We start from the raw sequence: 23308 nt of genomic DNA on the forward strand, positions 1-23308 counted from the left end.
TTATTATCATCATTATTATTTTATTAGAGAAGCAGCATGGCTCAGTGGAAAGAGCCCGGGCTTTGGTCATGGGTTCAAATCCCAGCTCCGCCACTTGTCAGCTGTGTGACTTTGGGCAAGTCACTTAGCTTCTCTGGGCCTCAGTTACCTCATCTGTAAAATGGGGACTGTGAGCCCCCCGTGGGACATCCTGACCACCTTGTAACCTCTCCAGCGCTTAGAACAGTGCTTTGCACATAGTAAGCGCTTAATAAATGCCATTAAAAAAAAAAGATCTGCCCTTTCCTCTGCATCCAAACCGCTACCTTGCTGGTTCAATCTCTCATCCTATCCCGACTGGAGTACTGCATCAGCCTCCTTTCTGATCTCCCATCCTCCTGTCTCTCCCCGCTTCAGTGTATACTTCACTCTGCTGCCCGGATTATCTTTGTCCAGAAACGCTCTGGGCGTGTCACTCCCCTCCTCAAAAATCTCCAGTGGTTGCCTGTTAACCTATGCGTCAGGCAAAAACTCTTCACCCTGGGCTTCAAGGCCGTCCATCCCCTCGCCCCCTCCTACCTCATCCCCCTTCTCCCCTTCTCCAGCCCAGCCCGCACCCTCCGCTCCTCTGCCGCTAACCTCCTTACTGTGCCTCGTTCTCGCCTGTCCCGCCGTCCACCCCGGCCCACTTCCATCCTCTGTCCCGGAATGCCCTCCCTCCACAAACCCGCCAAAGTAGCTCTCTTCTTCCCTTCAAAGCCCTACTGAGAGATCACCTCCTCCAGGAGGCCTTCCCAGACTGAACCCCCCCTTTTTCCTCTCCTCCTCCTCCCCTCCCCATCGCCCCCCATCCTACCCCCTTCCCCTCCCCATAGCACTTGTATATATTAGTACATATTTATTACTCCATTTTTTCTGTACATATTTACTCTATTAATGTGGCTATAGCTTCTCTGCGTGGCTCAGTGGAAAAAGCACGAGCTTTGGAGTCAGAGGTCATGGGTTCAAACCCCGGCTCCACCAACTGTCAGCTGTGTGACTTTGGGCAAGTCACTTAGCTTCTCTGTGCCTCAGTTCCCTCATCTGTAAAATGGGGATTAAGACTGTGAGCCCCCCCGAGGGAAAACCTGATCACCTTGTAACCTCCCCAGTGCTTAGAACAGTGCTTTGCATATAGTAAGCGCTTAATAAATGCCATTATACAGCGTTTAGAACAGTGCTTTGCATATAGTAAGCGCTTAATAAATGCCATTATACAGCGCTTAGAACAGTGTTTTGCATATAGTAAGCACTTAATAAATGCCATTATACAGCGCTTAGAACAGTGCTTTGCACATAGTAAGCGCTTAATAAATGCCATTATTGTTGTTATTATTATATAGCTATAACTCTATTTATTCTGATGGCATTGACACCTGTCTACTCGTTTTGTTTGGTTGTCTGTCTCCCCCATCTAGACTGTGATCCCATTGTTGGGTAGGACCGTCTCTGTATGTTGCCGATTTGTACTTCCCAATCGCTTAGTACAGTGCTCTGCGCACAGTAAGCGCTCAATAAATACGATCGACTGAATGAATTAATGAATTAAAACCACGTAGTGTGGAACGGTTGTGACGCACTAAGGCCGGCAGTCAAAGGCCTCCCGCAGCAATTCTATTTTCTCATTCTGTCCTCGGTGGAGACAGAGAACAGCCCACCAACTCCCTCTGATTTATAAACCCCGCGAACGCCGAAGACAACTGGTACTTTTTAAAGGCGTTTTGGGTTACCTCTTGAATACCCTACTGGAAACCCACGGGAAGGTCGACATTCGAGAAAACACATAGAGTATTATTCTTCAGGATAAAAGAAAACGTCATCCTCGTCTGGCTACACACCCGGTGCTACATCAGGAGATTTCGTTCAGTAAAGCGCTCGCTGCAGATGTTCCGGTGAGAACAATGGATGTGTAAAAGCCATGAACGCGTGGCCCTAATGGCGTGTGGCGGAGGCCGGGGAAACGCGGCAGACGGAAAAACACAAAGGTCTGTTTTCAGCATTGGCACATAAATATTTTCTCTGCAGGTCCTGAGAGCACATTTACAGGACCAGTGAAGAGTTTCTAAAGTGTCACAGAACAGTTTTCTGGCCGCTGCTCATTGACTACATTTGAAGTGCTCCCTACGTGTCGAATTGATAAATTGCCAAAATCCCACGTCCCGTGTAGCAGGGCGGGGGGTGGGGGCTCTGACGAACATAGTTGCTCTTAATCATCATCATCATCAATCGTATTTATTGAGTGCTTACTGTGTGCAGGGCACTATGCTAAGCGCTTGGGAAGTCCAAGTTGGCAACATATAGAGACGGTCCCTACCCAACAGTGGGCTCACAGTCTAAACGGGGGAGACAGAGAACAAAACCAAGCGTACTAACAAAATAAAATAAATAGAATAGACATGTTCAAGTAAAATAAATAAATAGAGTAATAAATATGTACAAACATATATACAGCTCTTAATGTTCAACTAGGTATGATAAGAGTATAAAATTCGCCCTCTCACCCCTCCCACAACCCCACAGCACTTAGGCACATACCTTTAAAATTATATATTATAAATTGCTCACATTAATGCCTGCCTCCCTTCTAGACTCATTATAAGCAGGGAAGGTGTCTTCTAATTCTGTTGCATCGGACACTCCCGAGGGCTTAGTTCAGTGTTCCGCACATAATAAGCACTCGACAAATACTAATTCTGTTGTATCGGACTCTCCCGAGAGCTTAGTTCGGTGTTCCGCACATAATAAGCACTCGACAAATACTAATTCTGTTGTATCGGACTCTCCCGAGAGCTTAGTTCAGTGTTCTGCACATAATAAGCACTCGACAAATATTAATTCTGTTGTATCGGACTCTCCCGAGAGCTTAGTTCAGTGTTCTGCACATAATAAGCACTCAACAAATATTAATTCTGTTGCATCGGACTCTCCCGAGAGCTTAGTTCGGTGTTCCGCACATAATAAGCACTCGACAAATACTAATTCTGTTGCATCGGACTCTCCCGAGAGCTTAGTTCAGTGTTCCGCACATAATAAGCACTCGACAAATGCTACCGATTGACTGATTGGAGTCACTCCTGCAGCCGGAGAGGCCCGCAACGTTGTCGCTGCACGACGCTAAGGATCTAGAGTCGACAAAGGCGATTCGGCTGAAAAGCATCACCGGTCACTGGGCGTATCAGTTTTAGAACACTGATCGAACAATTGCCTTTACCTCCAAAGTTGATTTTTTCAGTCAACTCAGATGAAAACGAATGCGTTCAAGACAAAGGACGTACTGAGCCCCTCTGTAGTCGTGAAAGACGACCTCCACCAGAGGAAAAGAGGGGCAGGACACACAAATTTGTGAAGCGCTCCACGTTTTTCCTCCTCCCCTCCCCATCGCCCCTACTCCCTCCCTCTGCTCTACCCCCTTCCCCGCCCCACAGCCCTGGGGTACATATGGGCATATTTATTATTCTATTTATTTTACCAATGATGTGTATACGTCTATACTCGTATTTATTTATTTTGATACCATTGAGGCCTGTCTACTTGTTTTGTGTCGTCGTCCGTCTCCCCCTTTTCTATCAATCAATCAATCATATTTATTGAGCGCTTACTCTGTGCAGAGCACCGTACTAAGCGCTTGGGAAGTACAAATTGGCAACATATGGAGACAGTCCCTACCCAACATTGGGCTCACAGTCTAAAAGGGGGAGACAGAGAAAAAAAAACCCAAACATGCTAACAAATTAAAATAAATAGAATAGATAGGTACAAGTAAAATAAATAAATAAATAAATAGAGTAATAAATCTGTACAAACATATATACATATATACAGGTGCTGTGGGGAAGGGAAGGAGGTAAGATGGAGGGGATGGAGAGGAAGGAAGGGGCTGTGAGCCCGTCGTTGGGTAGGGAGTGTCTCCATCCGTTGCCGAATTGTGCTTTCCAAGCGCTCAGTACAGTGCTCTGCACACAGTAAGCACTCAATAAACACGATTGAATGAATGAATGAGGCGTTCCATATTTTTCCTCCTCCCCTCCCTCTGCTCTACCCCCTTCCCCATCCCTGGGGTATATTTTTACGTATTTATTATTCTATTTTATTAATGATGTGCATATATCTATAATTCTATATCTATTCTGATGCTGTTGAGGCCTATTTGTGGTGTTGTCCGTCTCCCCGCTTCTGGACTGCAAGCCCGTTGTTGGGTAGGGGCCGTCTCTATCTGTTGCTGACTTGTACTTTCCAAGCGCTTAGTACAGTGCTCCGCACAAGGGAAGCGCCCAATAAATACGGTGCTGAATTTCTGTTCCTTTCGCCAGACAGTTTTGCGCTGTGTTTGGTCGTCATTAAGAGTCATAATAATAATAATAATAATAACAATAATAATAATAATAATGTTGGTATTGGTCAAGCGCTTACTACGTTATTAGAGAAGCAGCGTGGCTCAGTGGAAAGAGCGCGGGCTTTGGAGTCAGAAGTCGTGGGTTCAAATCCTGACTCCACCAATTGTCAGCTGTGTGACTTGGGGCAAGTCACTTCACTTCTCTGGGCCTCAGTTACTTCATCTGTAAAATGGGGATGAAGACTGTGAGCCCCCGCCATGGGACAACCTGATCACCTTGTAACCTCCCTGGCGCTTAGAGCAGTGCTTTGCACATAGTAAGTCAATCAATCGTATTTATTGAGCGCTTACTGTGTGCAGAGCACTGGACTAAGCGCTTGGGAAGTACAAGTTGGCAACATATCATCATCATCAATCGTATTTATTGAGCGCTTACTATGTGCAGAGCACTGTACTAAGCACTTGGGAAGTACAAATTGGCAACACATAGAGACAGCCCCTACCCAACAGTGGGCTCACAGTCTAAAATATATAGAATATAATATAAATAAAACATATAGAGGCGGTCCCTACCCAACAGTGGAGACAGAGAACAAAACCAAAAATGCCATTATTATGATTATTAAGCGAGACTCCGGGGCTGCAGGGGTGGGTTCGGATTCAGGCAGGCTCTAAAGCGAAATAATAATAATAATAATGGCATTTGTTAAGTGCTTACTATGTGCAGAGCACTGTTCTAAGCACCGGGGAGGATACAAGGTGATCAGGTTGTCCCAAGTGGGGCTCACAGTCTTAATCCCCATTTTGCAGATGAGGGAACTGAGGCACAGAGAAGCTAAGTGACCTGCCCAAAGTCACGCAGCTGACAAGTGGCGGAGGCGGGATTTGAACCCATGACCTCTGACTCCAAAGCCCGGGCTTTTTCCACTGAGCCAAAATATCTAATTTTCCTGGGGAAACTTTCCAGATCAAACAAGGGACAGACCGTGGAGGGTAGGGTGGGGGGAGGATGAGGCGGGAGTTCCCCATGCAGCCGGCTCCTGGCCCTGGAAACGTGGCCGGAGCGGGACGGTGCTTATCCTATATTTTAATATTATAATAATAATAATGTTGGTGGTGTTGGTCAAGCGCTTACAATGCCATCATTAGAGAAGCAGCGTGGCTCAGTGGGAAGAGCCCAGGCTTTGGAGTCGGAGGTCACGGGTTCGAATCCCACCTCCGCCGACTGTCGGCTGTGTGACTCTGGGCAAGTCGCTCCACTTCTCTGGGCCGCAGTTCCCTCGTCTGGAAAATGGGGATGAAGACTGGGAGCCCCGCGTGGGACAACCTTGATCACCTTGTATCCCCCCACCATTGCTTAGAACGGTGCTGGGCACCTAGTAAGCGCTTAACAAATAAGCGCCTAGTACAGTGCTCTGCACACAGTAAGCGCTCAATAAATACGACTGAGTGAATGAATGAACAAATACCAACATTATTATTATTATTATTATTACCATTGAGTGAATGAATAAATGAATTCGACCGTGTCGCAGCGCCACGTATCCTTCCGCGCCTCCCCGCCCCCCCATCATCAATCGTATTTATTGAGCGCTTACTGTGTGCAGAGCACTGTACTAAGCGCTTATTTAAGTGCTTACTATGTGCCAAGCGCTGTTCTAAGCAATGGTGGGGGGATACCCCAACAAAAGAGTCCCCCTCCCCCACCGTGGGCACATAGTAAGCGCTTAATACCAACATTATTATTATTTCGATTGAATGATTGAATGAATTCGACCGTGCCACAGTGCCACGTGTCCTTCCGCGCATCCCCGCCCCCTCCCTATAAAAGAGTGGGGAGAGAAGCAACGTGGCGCAGTGGATAGAGCCCGGGCTTGGGAGTCAGAGGTCATGGGTTCGAATCCTGGCTCCACCAATTGCCAGCTGTGTGACTTTGAGCAAGTCACTTAACTTCTCTGGGCCTCAGTTACCTCATCTGTAAAATGGGGATTAAGACTGTGAGCCCTCCCGTGGGACAACCTGATCACCTTGTAGCCTCCCCAGTGCCTAGAACAATGCTTTGCACATAGTAAGTGCTTAACAAATGTCATTATTATTATTATTAATTAAATGGGGATGAAGACTGTGAGCCCCACGTGGGACAACCCGATCACCTGGTATCCCCCCCTCCCCCTGCGCTTAGAAAAGTGCTTGGCACATAGTAAGCACTTAACAAATGCCATTATTATTATTATTTATTATTATTCTCTGGCCCTCAGTTCCCTCATCTGTAAAATGGGGATGAAGACTGTGAGCCCCACGTGGGATAACCCGATCACCTGGTATCCCCCCCAGCGCTTAGAACAGTGCTGGGCACATAGTAAGCGCTTAACAAATGCCATTATTATTATTTCTGTGCCTCAGTTCCCTCATCTGTAAAATGGGGACGAAGACTGTGAGCCCCCGTGGGACAACCTGATCACCTTGTAACCTCCCCAGCGCTTAGAACAGTGCCTTGCACATAGTAAGCGCTTAATAAATGCTATTATTATATTATTATTATTACTCTCTGGGCCTCAGTTCCCTCATCTGTAAAATGGGGACGAAGACTGTGAGCCCCCGTGGGACAACCTGATCACCTTGTAACCTCCCCAGCGCTTAGAACAGTGCTGGGCACATAGTAAGCGCTTAACAAATGCCATTATTATTATTTCTGTGCCTCAGTTCCCTCATCTGTAAAATGGGGATGAAGACTGTGAGCCCCCGTGGGACAACCTGATCACCTTGTAACCTCCCCAGCGCTTAGAACAGTGCCTTGCACATAGTAAGCGCTTAATAAATGCTATTATTATTATTACTCTCTGGGCCTCAGTTCCCTCATCTGTAAAATGGGGACGAAGACTGTGAGCCCCCGTGGGACAACCTGATCACCTTGTAACCTCCCCAGCGCTTAGAACAGTGCTGGGCACATAGTAAGCTCTCAACCAAGGCCATTATTGTACTTCCCAAGCGCTTAGTTCGGCACTTTGCACATGGTAAGTGCTCAAATAACTACGATTGAATGAATGAATGCCTTCATTCAACGCACGAATGCTCACATAACTACGATTGAATGAATGAATGAATGAAATGCATTAATTCATTCATTCAATCGTTTTTATTGAGCGCTTACTGTGTGCGGAGCACCCTACTAAGCGCTTGGGAAGTACAAGTTTTTTTAATGGCGTTTATTAAGCGCTTACAATGTGCAAAGCACTGTGCTAAGCGCTGGGGAGGTTACAAGGTGATCAGGTTGTCCCACGTGGGGGCTCACAGTCTTAATCCCCATTTTCCAGATGAGGGAACTGAGGCACAAAGAAGTGAAGTGACTTGCCCAAAAAGTCACACAGCTGACAATTGGTAGAGCTGGGATTTGAACCCATGACCTCTGACTCGCTTGGCAGGCACGCATGAATGCACGCATGAATGAATGAATGAATGCATGCATGTTAGAGAAGCAGTGTGGCTCAGTGGAGGGAGCGCGGGCTTTGGAGTCAGAGGTCATGGGTTTGAATCCTGGCTCCGCCACACGTCTGCTGTGTGACCTTGGGCAAGTCACTTGGCTTCTCTGAGCGTCAGTTCCCTCATCTGTAAAATGGGGATGAAGACTGTGAGCCCCCCCCGTGGGACAACCTGATCACCTTGTATTCCCCCCCAGCGCTTAGAACAGTGCTTTGCACATAGTAAGTGCTTAACAGATGCCATTATTATTATTATTGTTATTATTATGAGTGCACGCATGAATGAATGAATGAATGAATGAATGTTAGAGAAGCAGTGTGGCTCAGTGGAAAGAGCGCGGGCTTTGGAGTCAGAGGTCATGGGTTTGAGTCCCGGCTCTGCCACACGTCTGCTGTGTGACCTTGGGCAAGTCACTTGGCTTCCCTGAGCTTCCGTTCCCTCATCTGTAAAATGGGATGAAGACTGTGAGCCCCCCGTGGGACAACTTGATCACCTTGTATTCCCCCCAGCGCTTAGAACAGTGCTTTGCACATAGTAAGTGCTTAACAGATGCCATTATTATTAGTAGTAGTATTATTATGAATGCATACATGAATGAATGAATGAATGCATGCATGTTAGAGAAGCAGCTTGGCTCAGCGGAAAGAGCCCGGGCTTTGGAGTCAGAGGTCACGGGTTCAAATCCCAGCTCTACCACTTGTCAGCTGTGTGACCTTGGGCAAGTCACTTGGCTTCTCTGAGCTTCAGTTCCCTCATCTGTAAAATGGGGATGAAGACTGTGAGCCCCCCGTGGGACAACTTGATCACCTTGTATTCCCCCCGAGTGCTTAGAACAGTGCTTTGCACATAGTAAGAGCTTAACAGATGCCATTATTATTATTATTATGAATGCACGCATGAATGAATGAATGCATGCATGTTAGAGAAGCAGCGTGGCTCAGCGGAAAGAGCCCGGGCTTTGGACTCAGAGGTCACGGGTTCAAATCCCGGCTCTACCACTTGTCAGCTGTGTGACTTTGGGCAAGTCACTTGGCTTCTCTGAGCTTCAGTTCCCTCATCTGTAAAATGGGGATGAAGACTGTGAGCCCCCCGTGGGACAACTTGATCACCTTGTATTCCCCCCGAGTGCTTAGAACAGTGCTTTGCACATAGTAAGAGCTTAACAGATGCCATTATTATTATTATTATGAATGCACTAATGAATGAATGAATGCATGCATGTTAGAGAAGCAGCGTGGCTCAGCGGAAAGAGCCCGGGCTTTGGACTCAGAGGTCATGGGTTCAAATCCTGGCTCTACCGCTTGTCAGCTGTGTGACCTTGGGCAAGTCACTTGGCTTCTCTGAGCTTCAGTTCCCTCATCTGTAAAATGGGGATGAAGACTGTGAGCCCCCCGTGGGACAACTTGATCACCTTGTATTCCCCCCCAGTGCTTAGAACAGTGCTTTGCACATAGTAAGCGCTTAACAGATGCCATTATTATTATTATTATGAATGCACGCATGAATGACTGAATGCATGCATGTTAGAGAAGCAGCGTGGCTCAGCGGAAAGAGCCCGGGCTTTGGACTCAGAGGTCACGGGTTCAAATCCCGGCTCTACCGCTTGTCAGCTGTGTGACCTTGGGCAAGTCACTTGGCTTCTCTGAGCGTCAGTTCCCTCATCTGTAAAATGGGGATGAAGACTGTGAGCCCCCCGTGGGACAACTTGATCACCTTGTATTCCCCCTGAGTGCTTAGAACAGTGCTTTGCACAGAGTAAGAGCTTAACAGATGCCATTATTATTATTATTATGAATGCACGCATGAATGAATGAATGCATGCATGTTAGAGAAGCAGCGTGGCTCAGCGGAAAGAGCCCGGGCTTTGGACTCAGAGGTCATGGGTTCAAATCCCGGCTCTACCACTTGTCAGCTGTGTGACCTTGGGCAAGTCACTTGGCTTCTCTGAGCTTCAGTTCCCTCATCTGTAAAATGGGGATGAAGACTGTGAGCCCCACGTGGGACAACTTGATCACCTTGTATTCCCCCCCACCCTGGGCTTAGAACAGTGCTTTGCACAGAGTAAGTGCTTAACAGATGCCATTATTATTATTATTATGAATGCACACATGAATGAATGCGTGCATGCATGTTAGAGAAGCATTGTGGCTCAGCGGAAAGAGCGCGGGCTTTGGACTCAGAGGTCATGGGCCTGAGTCCCGGCTCCGCCACACGTCTGCTGTGTGACTTTGGGCAGGTCACTTGGCTTCTCTGAGCTTCAGTTCCCTCATCTGTAAAATGGGGATGAAGACTGTGAGCCCCCCGTGGGACAACTTGATCACTTTGTATCCCCCCAGTGCTTAGAACAGTGCTTTGCAACAGAGTAAGCGCTTAACAAACGCCATTATTATTATTAATGCATGCGTGTATGAATGAATGAGTGCATGTATGAATGAATGAATGCATGCATGAATGCATATATATGTGCATGAATGAATGAATTCATGAATGAATGAATGCACGCATGAATGAATGCACGCATAGATGAATAATAATGATGGCATTTGTTAAGTGCTTACTATGTGCAAAGCACTGTTCTAAGCGCTGGGGGGGGGGAGATACAATGTGATCAAGTTGTCCCACGGGGGGGGCTCACAGTCTTAATCCCCATTTTTACAGATGAGGTAACTGAGGGTCAGAGAAGTTAAGTGACTTGCCCAAGGTCACGCAGCAGACTTGTGGTGGAGCTGGGATTCGAACCCATGACCTCTGACTCCAAAGCCCGTGCTCTTTCCACTGAGCCACGCTGAATGCATGTATATGTGCATGAATGAATGCACCCATGCACGCATGAATGAATGCACGCATGAATGAATGCACGCATGAATGAATGCATGCATTGCCGCTAATCTCCTCACCGTGCCTCGTTCTCCCCCGTCCCGCCATCGACCCCCGGCCCACGTCCTCCCCCGGGCCTGGAATGCCCCCAATCCCTCTGCCCACCCGCCAAGCTAGCTCTCTTCCTCCCTTCAAGGCCCTACTGAGAGCTCACCTCCTCCAGGAGGCCTTCCCACACTGAGCCCCTTCCTTCCTCTCCCCCTCATCCCCCTCTCCATCCCCCTCATCTTACCTCCTTCCCCTCCCCACAGCACCTGTATATATGTATATATGTTTGTACATATTTATTACTCTATTTATTTATTTTACTTGTACATTTCTATTCTATTTATTTTATTTTGTTAGTATGTTTGGTTTTGTTCTCTGTCTCCCCCTCCTAGACTGTGAGCCCACTGTTGGGTAGGGACCGTCCCTCCATGTTGACAACTTGTACTTCCCAAGCGCTTAGTCCGGTGCTCTGCACACAGTAAGCGCTCAATAAATACGATTGATTGATTAAGTGACTTGCCCAAGGTCACACAGGAGACTTGTGGTGGAGCTGGGATTCGAACCCAAGACCTCTGACTCCAAAGCCCATGCTCTTTCCACTGAGCCATGCTGAATGCATGAGTGCACGCATATGCGCATGAATGCATGAATACACGCACATGTGCATAAATGCACGCATATGGGCATGAATGAATAGGCGCCCACGCACGCATGAATGAATGCACGCATGCACGCATGAATGAATTCACACATGCACGCATGAATGAATGAATGCACCCATGAATGAATGTATGCACACACACGAATGCACCCATGAATGAATGCATGCACACATGCATGCATGAATGCACACATGCACGCATGAATGAATGAATGCACCCATGAATGAACGTATGCATACACACGTGAATGCACCCATGAATGAATGCATGCACACATGCATGAATGAATGCATGCACACACACGAATGAATGAATACATGCACACACGTATGAATGAATGAATGAATGTGCGCACGCACACACATATGAATGAATGAATGTGTGCACACGAATGAATGCACACATGTATGAATGAATGAATGTGCGCATGCAAAAAAGAATGCACACATGAATGCATGAATGAATGCACGCATGAATGCATGCATTCATGCATGAATGAATGCACACATGAATGCATGCATTCGTGCATGCATGAATGAATGTGTGCACGCATGAATGCATGTGTGAATGAACGAATGAATGAATGTGTGCACGCATGAATGCATGCGTGAATGAACGAATGAATGAATGCATGCACACATGCATGAATGAATGAATGTGTGCACGCATGAATGCATGCGTGAATGAACGAACGAATGAATGCATGCACACACGCATGAATGAATGAATGCGTGCACGCACGAACGAATGCACGTGTGAATGAATGCATGCACGCACACACGCATGAATGAATGAATGTGTGCACGCCCGAACGCACGTATGAATGAACGAATGCACCCCGCCTGAATGAACGCATGCGCGAGAGCGAGCACGCCTGAATGCACGCATGAATTAATGAATGAATGTGTGCAGGCACGAACGCACGTATGAATGAACGAATGCACGCCCGTCTGAATGAATGCATGCGCGAGAGCGCGCACGCCTGAATGCACGCATGAATGAATGAATGAATGTGTGCAGGCGCGAACGCACGTAGGAATGAACGAATGCACGCCCGCCTGAATGAATGCATGCGCGAGAGCGCGCACGCCTGAATGCACGCATGAATGAATGAATGAATGTGTGCAGGCACGAACGCACGTATGAATGAATGAACGCCCGCCCGCCTGAATGAACGCATGCGCGAGAGCGCGCACGCCTGAATGCACGCATGAATGAATGAATGAATGAATGTGTGCAGGCACGAACGCACGTATGAATGAATGAATGCACGCCTGAATGAATGCATGCGCGAGAGCGCGCACGCATGAATGAATGAATGAATGTGTGCAGGCCCGAACGCACGTAGGAATGAACGAATGAATGCCCGCCTGAATGAACGCATGCGTGAGAGCGCGCACGCCTGAATGCACGCATGAATGAATGAATGAATGTGTGCAGGCACGAACGCACGTAGGAATGAATGAATGCCCGCCTGAATGAACGCATGCGCGAGAGCGCGCACGCCTGAATACACGCATGAATGAATGAATGAATGTGTGCAGGCACGTATGAATGAATGAATGCCCGCCTGAATGAATGCATGCGCGAGAGCGCGCACGCCTGAATGCACGCATGAATGAATGAATGAATGTGTGCAGGCCCGAACGCACGTAGGAATGAACGAATGAATGCCCGCCTGAATGAACGCATGCGCGAGAGCGCGCACGCCTGAATGCACGCATGAATGAACGAACGAATGTGTGCAGGCACGAACGCACGTATGAATGAATGAATGCACGCCCGCCTGAATGAATGCATGCGCGAGAGCGCGCACGCCTAAATGCACGCATGAATGAATGAATGAATGTGCGCAGGCACGAACGCACGTAGGAATGAACGAATGCACGCCCGCCTGAATGAAAGCATGCGCGAGAGCGCGCACGCCTGAATGCACGCATGAATGAATGAATGAATGTGTGCAGGCATGAACGCACGTATGAATGAATGAATGCACGCCTGCCTGAATGAACGCATGCGCGAGAGCGCGCACGCCTGAATGCACGCATGAATGAACGAACGAATGTGTGCAGGCACGAACGCACGTATGAATGAATGAATGCACGCCCGCCTGAATGAATGCATGAGTGAGAGCGCGCACGCCTGAATGCACGCATGAATGGATGAATGAATGTGTGCAGGCACGAACGCACGTATGAATGAATGAACGCACGCCCGCCTGAATGAACGCATGCGCGAGAGCGCGCACGCCTGAATGCACGCATGAATGAATGAATGAATGTGTGCAGGCACGTATGAATGAATGAATGCCCGCCTGAATGAATGCATGCGCGAGAGCGCGCACGCCTGAATGCACGCATGAATGAATGAATGAATGTGCGCAGGCGCGAACGCACGTAGGAATGAACGAATGCACGCCCGCCTGAATGAACGCATGCGCGAGAGCGCGCACGCCTGAATGCACGCCTGAATGAATGAATGAATGTGTGCAGGCACGAACGCACGTAGGAATGAATGCACGCCCGCCTGAATGAATGCATGCACGAGAGCGCGCACGCATGAATGAATGAATGTGTGCAGGCCCGAACGCACGTAGGAATGAACGAATGAATGCCCGCCTGAATGAATGCATGCGCGAGAGCGCGCACGCCTGAATGCACGCATGAATGAATGAATGAATGTGTGCAGGCACGAACGCACGTAGGAATGAACGAATGCACGCCCGCCTGAATGAACGCATGCGCGAGAGCGCGCACGCCTGAATGCACGCCTGAATGAATGAATGAATGTGTGCAGGCACGAACGCACATAGGAATGAATGCACGCCCACCTGAATGAACGCATGCGCGAGAGCGCGCACGCCTGAATGCACGCATGAATGAATGAATGAATGTGCGCAGGCACGAACGCACGTAGGAATGAATGAATGCCCGCCTGAATGAACGCATGCGCGAGAGCGCGCACGCCTGAATGCACGCATGAATGAATGAATGAATGTGCGCAGGCACGAACGCACGTAGGAATGAATGAATGCCCGCCTGAATGAACGCATGCGCGAGAGCGCGCACGCCTGAATGCACGCCTGAATGAATGAATGAATGTGTGCAGGCACGAACGCACGTAGGAATGAATGAATGCCCGCCTGAATGAATGCATGCGCGAGAGCGCGCACGCATGAATGAATGAATGTGTGCAGGCCCGAACGCACGTAGGAATGAACGACTGAATGCCCGCCTGAATGAACGCATGCGCGAGAGCGCGCACGCCTGAATGCACGCATGAATGAATGAATGAATGTGCGCAGGCACGAACGCACGTAGGAATGAATGAATGCCCGCCTGAATGAACGCATGCGCGAGAGCGCGCACGCCTGAATGCACGCATGAATGAATGAATGAATGTGTGCAGGCACGAACGCACGTAGGAATGAACGAATGCACGCCCGCCTGAATGAATGCATGCGCGAGAGCGCGCACGCATGAATGAATGAATGTGTGCAGGCCCGAACGCACGTAGGAATGAACGAATGAATGCCCGCCTGAATGAACGCATGCGCGAGAGCGCGCACGTCTGAATGCACGCATGAATGAATGAATGAATGTGCGCAGGCACGAACGCACGTAGGAATGAATGAATGCCCGCCTGAATGAATGCATGCGCGAGAGCGTGCACGCATGAATGAATGAATGAATGTGTGCAGGCCCGAACGCACGTAGGAATGAACAAATGCACGCCCGCCTGAATGAAAGCATGCGCGAGAGCGCGCACGCCTGAATGCACGCATGAATGAATGAATGAATGTGTGCAGGCACGAACGCACGTAGCAATGAATGCACGCCCGCCTGAATGAATGCATGCGCGAGAGCGCGCACGCATGAATGAATGAATGTGTGCAGGCCCGAACGCACGTAGGAATGAACGAATGAATGCCCGCCTGAATGAACGCATGCGCGAGAGCGCGCACGCCTGAATGCACGCATGAATGAATGAATGAATGTGCGCAGGCACGAACGCACGTAGGAATGAATGAATGCCCGCCTGAATGAACGCATGCGCGAGAGCGCGCACGCCTGAATGCACGCATGAATGAATGAATGAATGTGTGCAGGCACGTATGAATGAATGAATGCCCGCCTGAATGAACGCATGCGCGAGAGCGCGCACGCCTGAATGCACCCATGAATGAATGAATGAATGAATGAATGCACGCACGAACGACTCCCCCCGTTCCGCCGCGTGTCCTTCCGCGCCTCCCCAACCAAAGAGTCCCCCTCCCCGGACCCCTCCCCTCCCGCACCGCGGCGGGGGCGGGGGGATCCCGGGGGGGGGGGCCCTCCCCGCCCCGTGGGGGCTGGTTGGGGGGTAGAAAGGAAGGAAGAAAGGAGGGAGAGAAGGGAGGGGGGGGGTGCAAATCCCTCCGCGGAGCGCTCCGCCTCCCGGCAGCCCCAAGCGCGCCCCCCAGCGGGGGAGGCCCGCACGCCTCCTCCTTCTCCTCCTCCTCCTTTCCCTCTTCCCGCTCCCGCTCCCGGTGGCGGCCTTTTCCTTCTCCGCGGGCGGGCGGGCGGGCGGCGCCATGCAGCGGGGCGAGGCGGAGCCGCCGGCGCTGCTCCGGGCCACCACCGACCTCCTGTCGGAGCTGGCGCTGGGGGTCCGGCCCCGCCGCCGCCGCCGCCCGCCGCCGCCGACGCCCAGGCCCGCCGACGAGCCGGGGGTTCCCCGGGCCCGGAGGGCGGGGGTCCCCCCGCCGCCGCCGCCGCCGCCTCCGCCGCCGCCGGCGGGCCCCGTCCCTCCGAGCCCCCGCTTGGCCAGCAACCGCCGCTCGTCGTCGTCGTCGTCGTCGTCGTCCGGCGGGGCGGGCCCGCAGCCCCACCTCCTGCTCATGCTGCTGCTGGACGGGCCCGACGGCGCCAGCCCCCGCTCCAGCCTGTCCAGCCCCAGCTCCCGGGGCTCGGCCGACCCCCCGCCCCGCCGCTCCTCCTCGTCCTCCTCCTCCTCCCCCGCCACCGGGCCTCCCTACCAGGTGCCGCCCTGCCAGCCCAGCCCGGCCGAGAGGAGGCTGGAGGCCCTCGCCCTGGAGCTGGAGCAGGAGCTGGAGAGGCGCGTCAAGAAGGACTACTTCGGTGAGTGATCGTGTGTGACCCATCGATCCATCGATCAATCAATCGATCGTATCTATTGAACGCTTACTGTGCGCGCCGAGAAGGCCGAGTTGGCAACCTGGAGAGGCGGGCCCTACCCGACGCTTACTGTGTGCGTGAGCGCTGGGGAAGGCCAAGTTGCCAACATAGACGGGCCCTACCCCCGGGGGGCTCGCAGGCTAGGAGGGGGACGGCTCTTCATTTAGTCGTATTTGAACTCATTTAGTCGTCTTTAATAAAATAATAACTATAGGTGCAAAACTTTAATCGCATTTAGGGAGCGCTTACTGTGTGCGTGAGCGCTTTGGGAAGTCCAAGTTGGCACCGTAGAGAGACGGGCCCTACCCACCGGTGGGCTCGCAGGCTAGAAGGGGGACGACTCATTTAGTCAGTCGTATTTAATAATAATAACTATATGTGCAAAACGATCGTATTTATGGAGCGCTTACTGTGTGCATAAGCGCTTTGGGAAGTCCAAGTTGGCACCATAGAGAGACGGGCCCTACCCACCGGTGGGCTCGCAGGCTAGAAGGGGGACGACTCATTCATTTAGTCGTGTTTAATAAATAATAACTATAGGTGCAAAACTTTAATCGTATTGAGGGAGCGCTTCCTGTGTGCGTGAGCGCTTTGGGAAGTCCAAGTTGGCACCGTAGAGAGACGGGCCCTACCCACCGGTGGGCTCGCAGGCTAGAAGGGGGACGGCTCATTCATTCGGTCGTATTTAATAAAACAATAACTATATGTGCAAAGCAATCGTATTTATGGAGCACTCTATCCGCTTGGGAAGTCCAAGTTGGCAACATAGAGGGGCAGTCCCTACCCACCAGTGGGCTGGCAGTCTAGAAGGGGGACGACTCATTCATTCATATAGAGACAGGCCCTACCCACCAGTGGGCTGGCAGTCTAGAAGTGGGACGACTCATTCATTTAGTCGTGTTTAATAAAGTAATAACTATATGTGCAAAACAATCGTATTTATGGAGCGCTTACTGTGTGCATAAGCGCTTGGGTATTTATGAAGCGCCCCAACCGCTTGGGAAGTCCAGGTTGGCAACATAGAGAGACAGTCCCTACCCACCGGTGGGCTGGCAGTCTAGAAGGGGGACGACTCATTCATTCAGTCGTATTTAATAATAATAACTATATGTGCAAAGCAACCGTATTTATGGAGCGCTTACTGTGTGCATAAGCGCTTGGGTAGTCCAAGCTGGCACCATAGAGAGACGGGCCTTACCCACCGGTGGGCTCGCAGGCTAGAAGGGGGACGACTCATTTATTCAGTCGTATTTAATAGTAATAACTATATGTGCAAAGCAATCGTATTTATGGAGCGCTTACTGTGTGCATAAGCGTTTGGGAAGTCCAAGTTGGCAACATGGAGAGACGGGCCCTACCCACCGGTGGGCTCGCAGGCTAGAAGGGGGACGACTCATTCAGTCGTAGTTAATAAAAATAACTATGTGCAAAACAATCGTATTTATGGAGCGCTTACTGTGTGCTTGAGCGCCTGGGAAGTCAAAGTTGGCAACATAGAGAAACGGGCCCTACCCACCGGTGGGCTCGCAGGCTAGAAGGGGGACGACTCATTCATTTAGTCGTATTTAATAAAACAATAACTATATGTGCAAAACAGTGGTATTTATGGAGCGCTTACTGTGTGCATAAGCGCTTTGGGAAGTCCAAGTTGGCACCATAGAGAGACGGGCCCTACCCACCGGTGGGCTCGCAGGCTAGACGGGGGACGACTCATTTATTCAGTCGTATTTAATAATGATAACTATATGTGCAAAACAATCGTATTTAGGGAGCGCTTACTGTGTGCATAAGCGCTTGGGTATTTGTGGAGCGCCCTAACCGCTTGAGAAGTCCAAGTTGGCAACGTAGAGAGACGGGCCCTACCCACCGGTGGGCTCGCAGGCTAGAAGGAGGACGACTCATTCATTCAGTCGTATTTAATAAAACAATAACTATGTGTGCAAAACAATCGTATCTAGGGAGCGCTTACTGTGTGCATAAGCGCTTGGGTATTTATGGAGCGCTTACTGTGTGCATAAGCGCTTGGGCATTTATGAAGCACCCTAACCGCTTGGGAAGTCCAAGTTGGCAACAGAGAGAGACAGTCCCTACCCACCGGTGGGCTCGCAGGCTAGAAGGGGGACGACTCATTTATTCAGTCGTATTTAATAATAGTAACTGTATGTGCAAAACAATCGTATTTAGGGAGCGCTTACTGTGTGCATAAGCGCTTGGGCATTTGTGGAGCGCCCTAACCGCTTGGGAAGTCCAAGCTGGCAACATGGAGAGACGGGCCCTACCCACCGGTGGGCTCGCAGGCCAGAAGGGGGACGACTCATTCATTCAGTCGTATTTAAAAAACGATAACTATATGTGCAAAACAATCGTATTTAGGGAGCGCTTACTGTGTGCATAAGCGCTTGGGAAGTCCAAGTTGGCAACATGGAGAGACGGGCCCTACCCACCTGTGGGCTCGCAGGCTAGAAGGGGGACGACTCATTCATTCAGTCGTATTTAATAAAACAATAACTATATGTGCAAAACAATCGTATTTATGGAGCACTTACTGTGTGCATAAGCGCTTGGGCATTTATGGAGCACCCTAACCGCTTGGGAAGTCCAAGTTGGCAACATAGAGAGAGATGGTCCCTACCCACCAGTGGGCTGGCAGGCTAGAAGGGGGACGACTCGTTCATTCAGTCGTATTTAATAATAATAACTATGTGCAAAACAATCGTATTTATGGAGCACTCTAACCGCTTGGGAAGTCCAAGTTGGCAACATATAGAGACGGTCCCTACCCAGCAGTGGGCTCGCAGTCTAGAAGGGGGACGGCTCATTCATTCAGTTGTATTTAATAATAATAATAATAATAATGATGATGATGATGGCATTTATTAAGCGCTTACTATGTGCAAAGCACTGTTCTAAGCGCTGGGAGGTTACAAGGTGATCACGGGGGGGTTCACAGTTTTAATCCCCATTTTACAGATGAGGTAACTGAGGCACAGAGAAGTGAAGGGACTTGCCCAAAGTCACACAGCTGACAGTTGGCGGAGCGGGGATTTGAACCCATGACCTCTGACTCCAAAGCCTGGGCTCTTTCCACTGAGCCACGCTGCTTCTCTAAGCAGCGCTTTTACTGAGCACTTGCTGGGTGCAGAGCGCTGTGCTAAGCACTTGGGATGTCCAAGTCGGTCCCTAATTGGGACCGCGACTCATCCATTCAGTTGCATTTACTGAGCGCCTGCTGGGTGCAGAGCGCTGTGCTAAGCGCTTGGGAAGTCCAAGTCGGTCCCTAATCGGAACCGCGACTCATTCATTCAGTCGTATTTCCTGAGCGCTTACTGTGTGCAAAACGCTGTACTAAACCGCTTGGGAAGTCCAAGTCGGTCCCTAATCGGAACCGCGACTCATTCATTCAGTCGTATTTACTGAGCGCTTACTGTGTGCAAAATGCTGTACCAAGCGCTTGGGAAGTCCAAGTGGGCAACGTAGAGAGACGGTCCCTACCCAACAGCGGGCTCATGGTCTAGAAGGGGGAGACGGACAACAAAACATATTAACAGAATAAAATAATAATTATAATAATAATAATGGCATTTGTTAAGCGCTTAGCATGTGCAGAGCACTGTTCTAAGCGCTAGGGGGGATACCAGGTAATGAGGTTGTCCCACATGGGGCTCAAAGTCCTAATCCCCATTTTACAGATGAGGTAACTGAGGCTTAGAGAAGTGAAGTGACTTGCCCAAAGTAACACAGCTGACAAGTGGCGGAGCTGGGATTAGAACCCATAACCTCCGACTCCCAAGCCCAGGCGCTTTCCACTGAGGCACACTGCTTCTCTAATGAAAATGAATAGATATGTACAGACAACAAAACAAAACGTATTCACAGAATAAAATGAATAGAATAGATATGTACAAGTAAAATAAATAATCAATACGTACAAACATATATACAGGTGCTGTGGGGAAGGGAAGGAGGTAAGGCGGGGAGAGGAAGGAGGGGGCTCGGTCTGGGAAGGCCTCCTGGAGGAGGTGAGCTCTCAGGGCCTCGAAGGGAGGAAGAGAGCTAGCTTCGTTAAGCAGCCTGGCCCGGCGGACAGAGCACGACGGGCTTGGGAGTCGGAGGTCCTGGGCTCAGATCCCGGCCCCACCAACTCTTTGGTCACTTCACTTCTCTGGGCCTCAGTTCCCTCATCAGTAAAATGGGGATTAAGATTGTGAGCCCCCCGTGGGACAACCTCATCACCTTGTCACCTCCCCAGCTCTTAAAACAGTGCCTTGCACCTAGTAAATGCTCAATAATTGCCATTATTATTGTTACTTACTAGGTGCCAAGCACTGTTCCAAGCGCTGGGGTGGATACAGGGTCATCAGGTTGGCCCACGTGGGCTCACAGTCTTCATCCCCATTTTACAGATGAGGTGTGCCCTCGTCCATAATAGTAATAATGGCATTTGTTAAGCGCTTACTATGTGCCAAGCAGTGTTCCAAGCGCTGGGGTGGATATGAGGTCATCAGGTTGGCCCACGGAGGGCTCACAGTCTTCATCCCCATTTTACAGATGAGGTGTGCCCTCGTCCGTAATAATAACAATAATAATGGCATTTGTTAAGCGTTTACTATGTGCCACGCACTGTTCCGGGGCTCACAGTCTTCACCCCCATTTTAACGATGAGGTGTGCCCTCGTCCATAATAATAACAACAATAATGGCATTTGTTAAGCGCTTACTATGTGCCGAGCACTGTTCCAGGACTCAACAGTCTTCATCTCCATTTTGCAGATGAGGTGTGCCCTCGTCCATAATAATAATAATAATAATGGCATCTGTTAAGTGCTTTACTATGTGCTAAGCACTGTTCCAAGCGCTGGGGGGGATACAAGGTCATCAGGTTGACTCAGGTGGGGCTCACAGTCTTCATGCCCATTTTACAGATGAGGTGTGCCCTCGTCCGTAATAATAATAATGGCACTTGTTAAGCACTTCCTATGTGCCAAGCACTGTTCCGGGGCTCACAGTCTTCAGCCCCATTTTACAGATGAGTTGTGCCCTCGTCCGTAATAATAACAATAATAATGGCATTTGTTAAGCGCTTACTACGTGCCGAGCACTGTTCCAGGACTCAAGTCTTCATCTCCTTTTTACAGATGAGGTGTGCCCTTGTCCATAATAATAATGGCTTCTGTTAAGCGCTTACTATGTACCAAGCACTGTTCCAAGCACTGGGGTGGATACAAGGTCATCAGGTTGGCCCACGGGGGGCTCATAGTCTTCATCCTCATTTTACAGATGAGGTGTGCCCTCGTCCATAATAATAATGGTGATGACATTTGTTAAGCACTTACTACATGCCAAGCACTGTTCCAAGCGCCGGGGGTGTGGGGGATACAAAGTGATCAGGCTGGCCCACGGGGGGCTCACAGTCTTCATCCCCATTTTACAGATGAGGTGTGCCCTCATCCATAAAAATAATGATGATGGCATTTGTTAAGCGCTTACTATGTGCCAAGCACCGTTCTAAGAGCTGGGGGGATACAGAGTGATCAGGTTGTCCCACGTGGGGCTCACGGTCTTCATCCCCATTTTCCAGATGAGGGAACTGAGGCTCAGAGAGGCCAAGGTCACACAGCAGACATGTGACAGAGCTGGGATTAGAACCCGTGACCTCTGACTCCCAAGCCCGGGCTCTTGCCACTGAGCTGCTCTGCTTCTCTACGCTGCGTCCAGCCGTCCTCCCCCAATCCCCACCAGTGCGGTCCACTCCGTACCCCTCACCTGCGCCCTAAGGTGTTCCCTCTGAATCTGGCGCCCTGCTCTTGGGCGCAGACCGGCTGCCTCTAGAGAAGTGGCCCAAAAACAGGGTCTTCAAAAGTTTCCTGATGGACGGCTTGGAGGCTGCTCCTGCTCCATCTGCTCAGGCCTGAGCCTCCCAGGCACCCCAAGCCCCCTCCCTAGTTGGCGGGGCTTTGTCTGGCCCTGAGATCTCTAGGTTCCCATTAACTATTGTCCTAGGGTCGGAACCCCTTCCCCTCTCCCCGTGCTTCCGTGGGCCTGCCCAGACTTTCCCTTCCCTGTTTCCTTCTCTTCCCTTCCCCTTTTCCTTCTCCTCCCTTCCCTTCTCTTCCTTCTTTCCTTCTCTTCTCTTTCCTTCTCTTTTTCCTTCTGTCCTCTTCCCTTTTTCCTTCTCTCCTCTTCCCTTTTTCCTTCCCTTTTTCCTTCTCTCCTCTTCCCTTTCCTTCCCTTTTTCCTTCTCTCCTCTTGCCTTCCCTTGCCTTCCCTTTTCCTTCTCTCCTCTTGCCTTCCCTTTCCTTCCCTTTTTCCTTCTCTCCTCTTGCCTTTCCTTTCCTTCCCTTTTTCCTTCTCTTGCCTTCCCTTTCCTTCCCTTTTTCCTTCTCTCCTCTTGCCTTCCTTTTCCTTCCCTTTTCCTTCTCTCCCCTTCCCTTCCCTTCCCTTCCCTTCTCTCCCCTTCTTCCTTCTCTCCTCTTGCCTTCCCTTGCCTTCCCTTTTCCTTCTCTCCTCTTGCCTTCCCTTTCCTTCCCTTTTTCCTTCTCTCCTCTTGCCTTTCCTTTCCTTCCCTTTTTCCTTCTCTCCTCTTGCCTTCCTTTTCCTTCCCTTTTCCTTCTCTCCCCTTCCCTTCCCTTCCCTTCCCTTCTCTCCCCTTCCCTTCCCTCCCCTCCCCTCCCCTCCCCTCCCCTCCCCTCCCCTCCCCTCCCCTCCCCTCCCCTCCCCTCCCCTCCCCTCCCCTCCCCCCCCCTCCCCCCCCCTCCCCCCCCCCCCCCCCCCCTC

General features: G+C 50.3%; 1 protein-coding gene across 1 annotated transcript in view; it reads left to right on the plus strand.

The window, feature by feature from the left end:
• Positions 1-16147: 16147 nt before the first annotated feature.
• LOC119935145 (WT1 interacting protein) overlaps positions 16148-23308 on the plus strand; it is a 107162-nt gene continuing 100001 nt past the window's right edge. Inside the window, exon 1 of the mRNA XM_038754798.1 lies at positions 16148-16478. Coding sequence (XP_038610726.1) covers positions 16238-16478 — 241 coding nt within the window. The 5' untranslated portion in view covers positions 16148-16237. The remainder of the gene's footprint in view (positions 16479-23308) is intronic.

Source organism: Tachyglossus aculeatus, chromosome 11 (assembly GCF_015852505.1).
Source record: "Tachyglossus aculeatus isolate mTacAcu1 chromosome 11, mTacAcu1.pri, whole genome shotgun sequence".
NCBI lineage: Eukaryota > Metazoa > Chordata > Mammalia > Monotremata > Tachyglossidae > Tachyglossus > Tachyglossus aculeatus.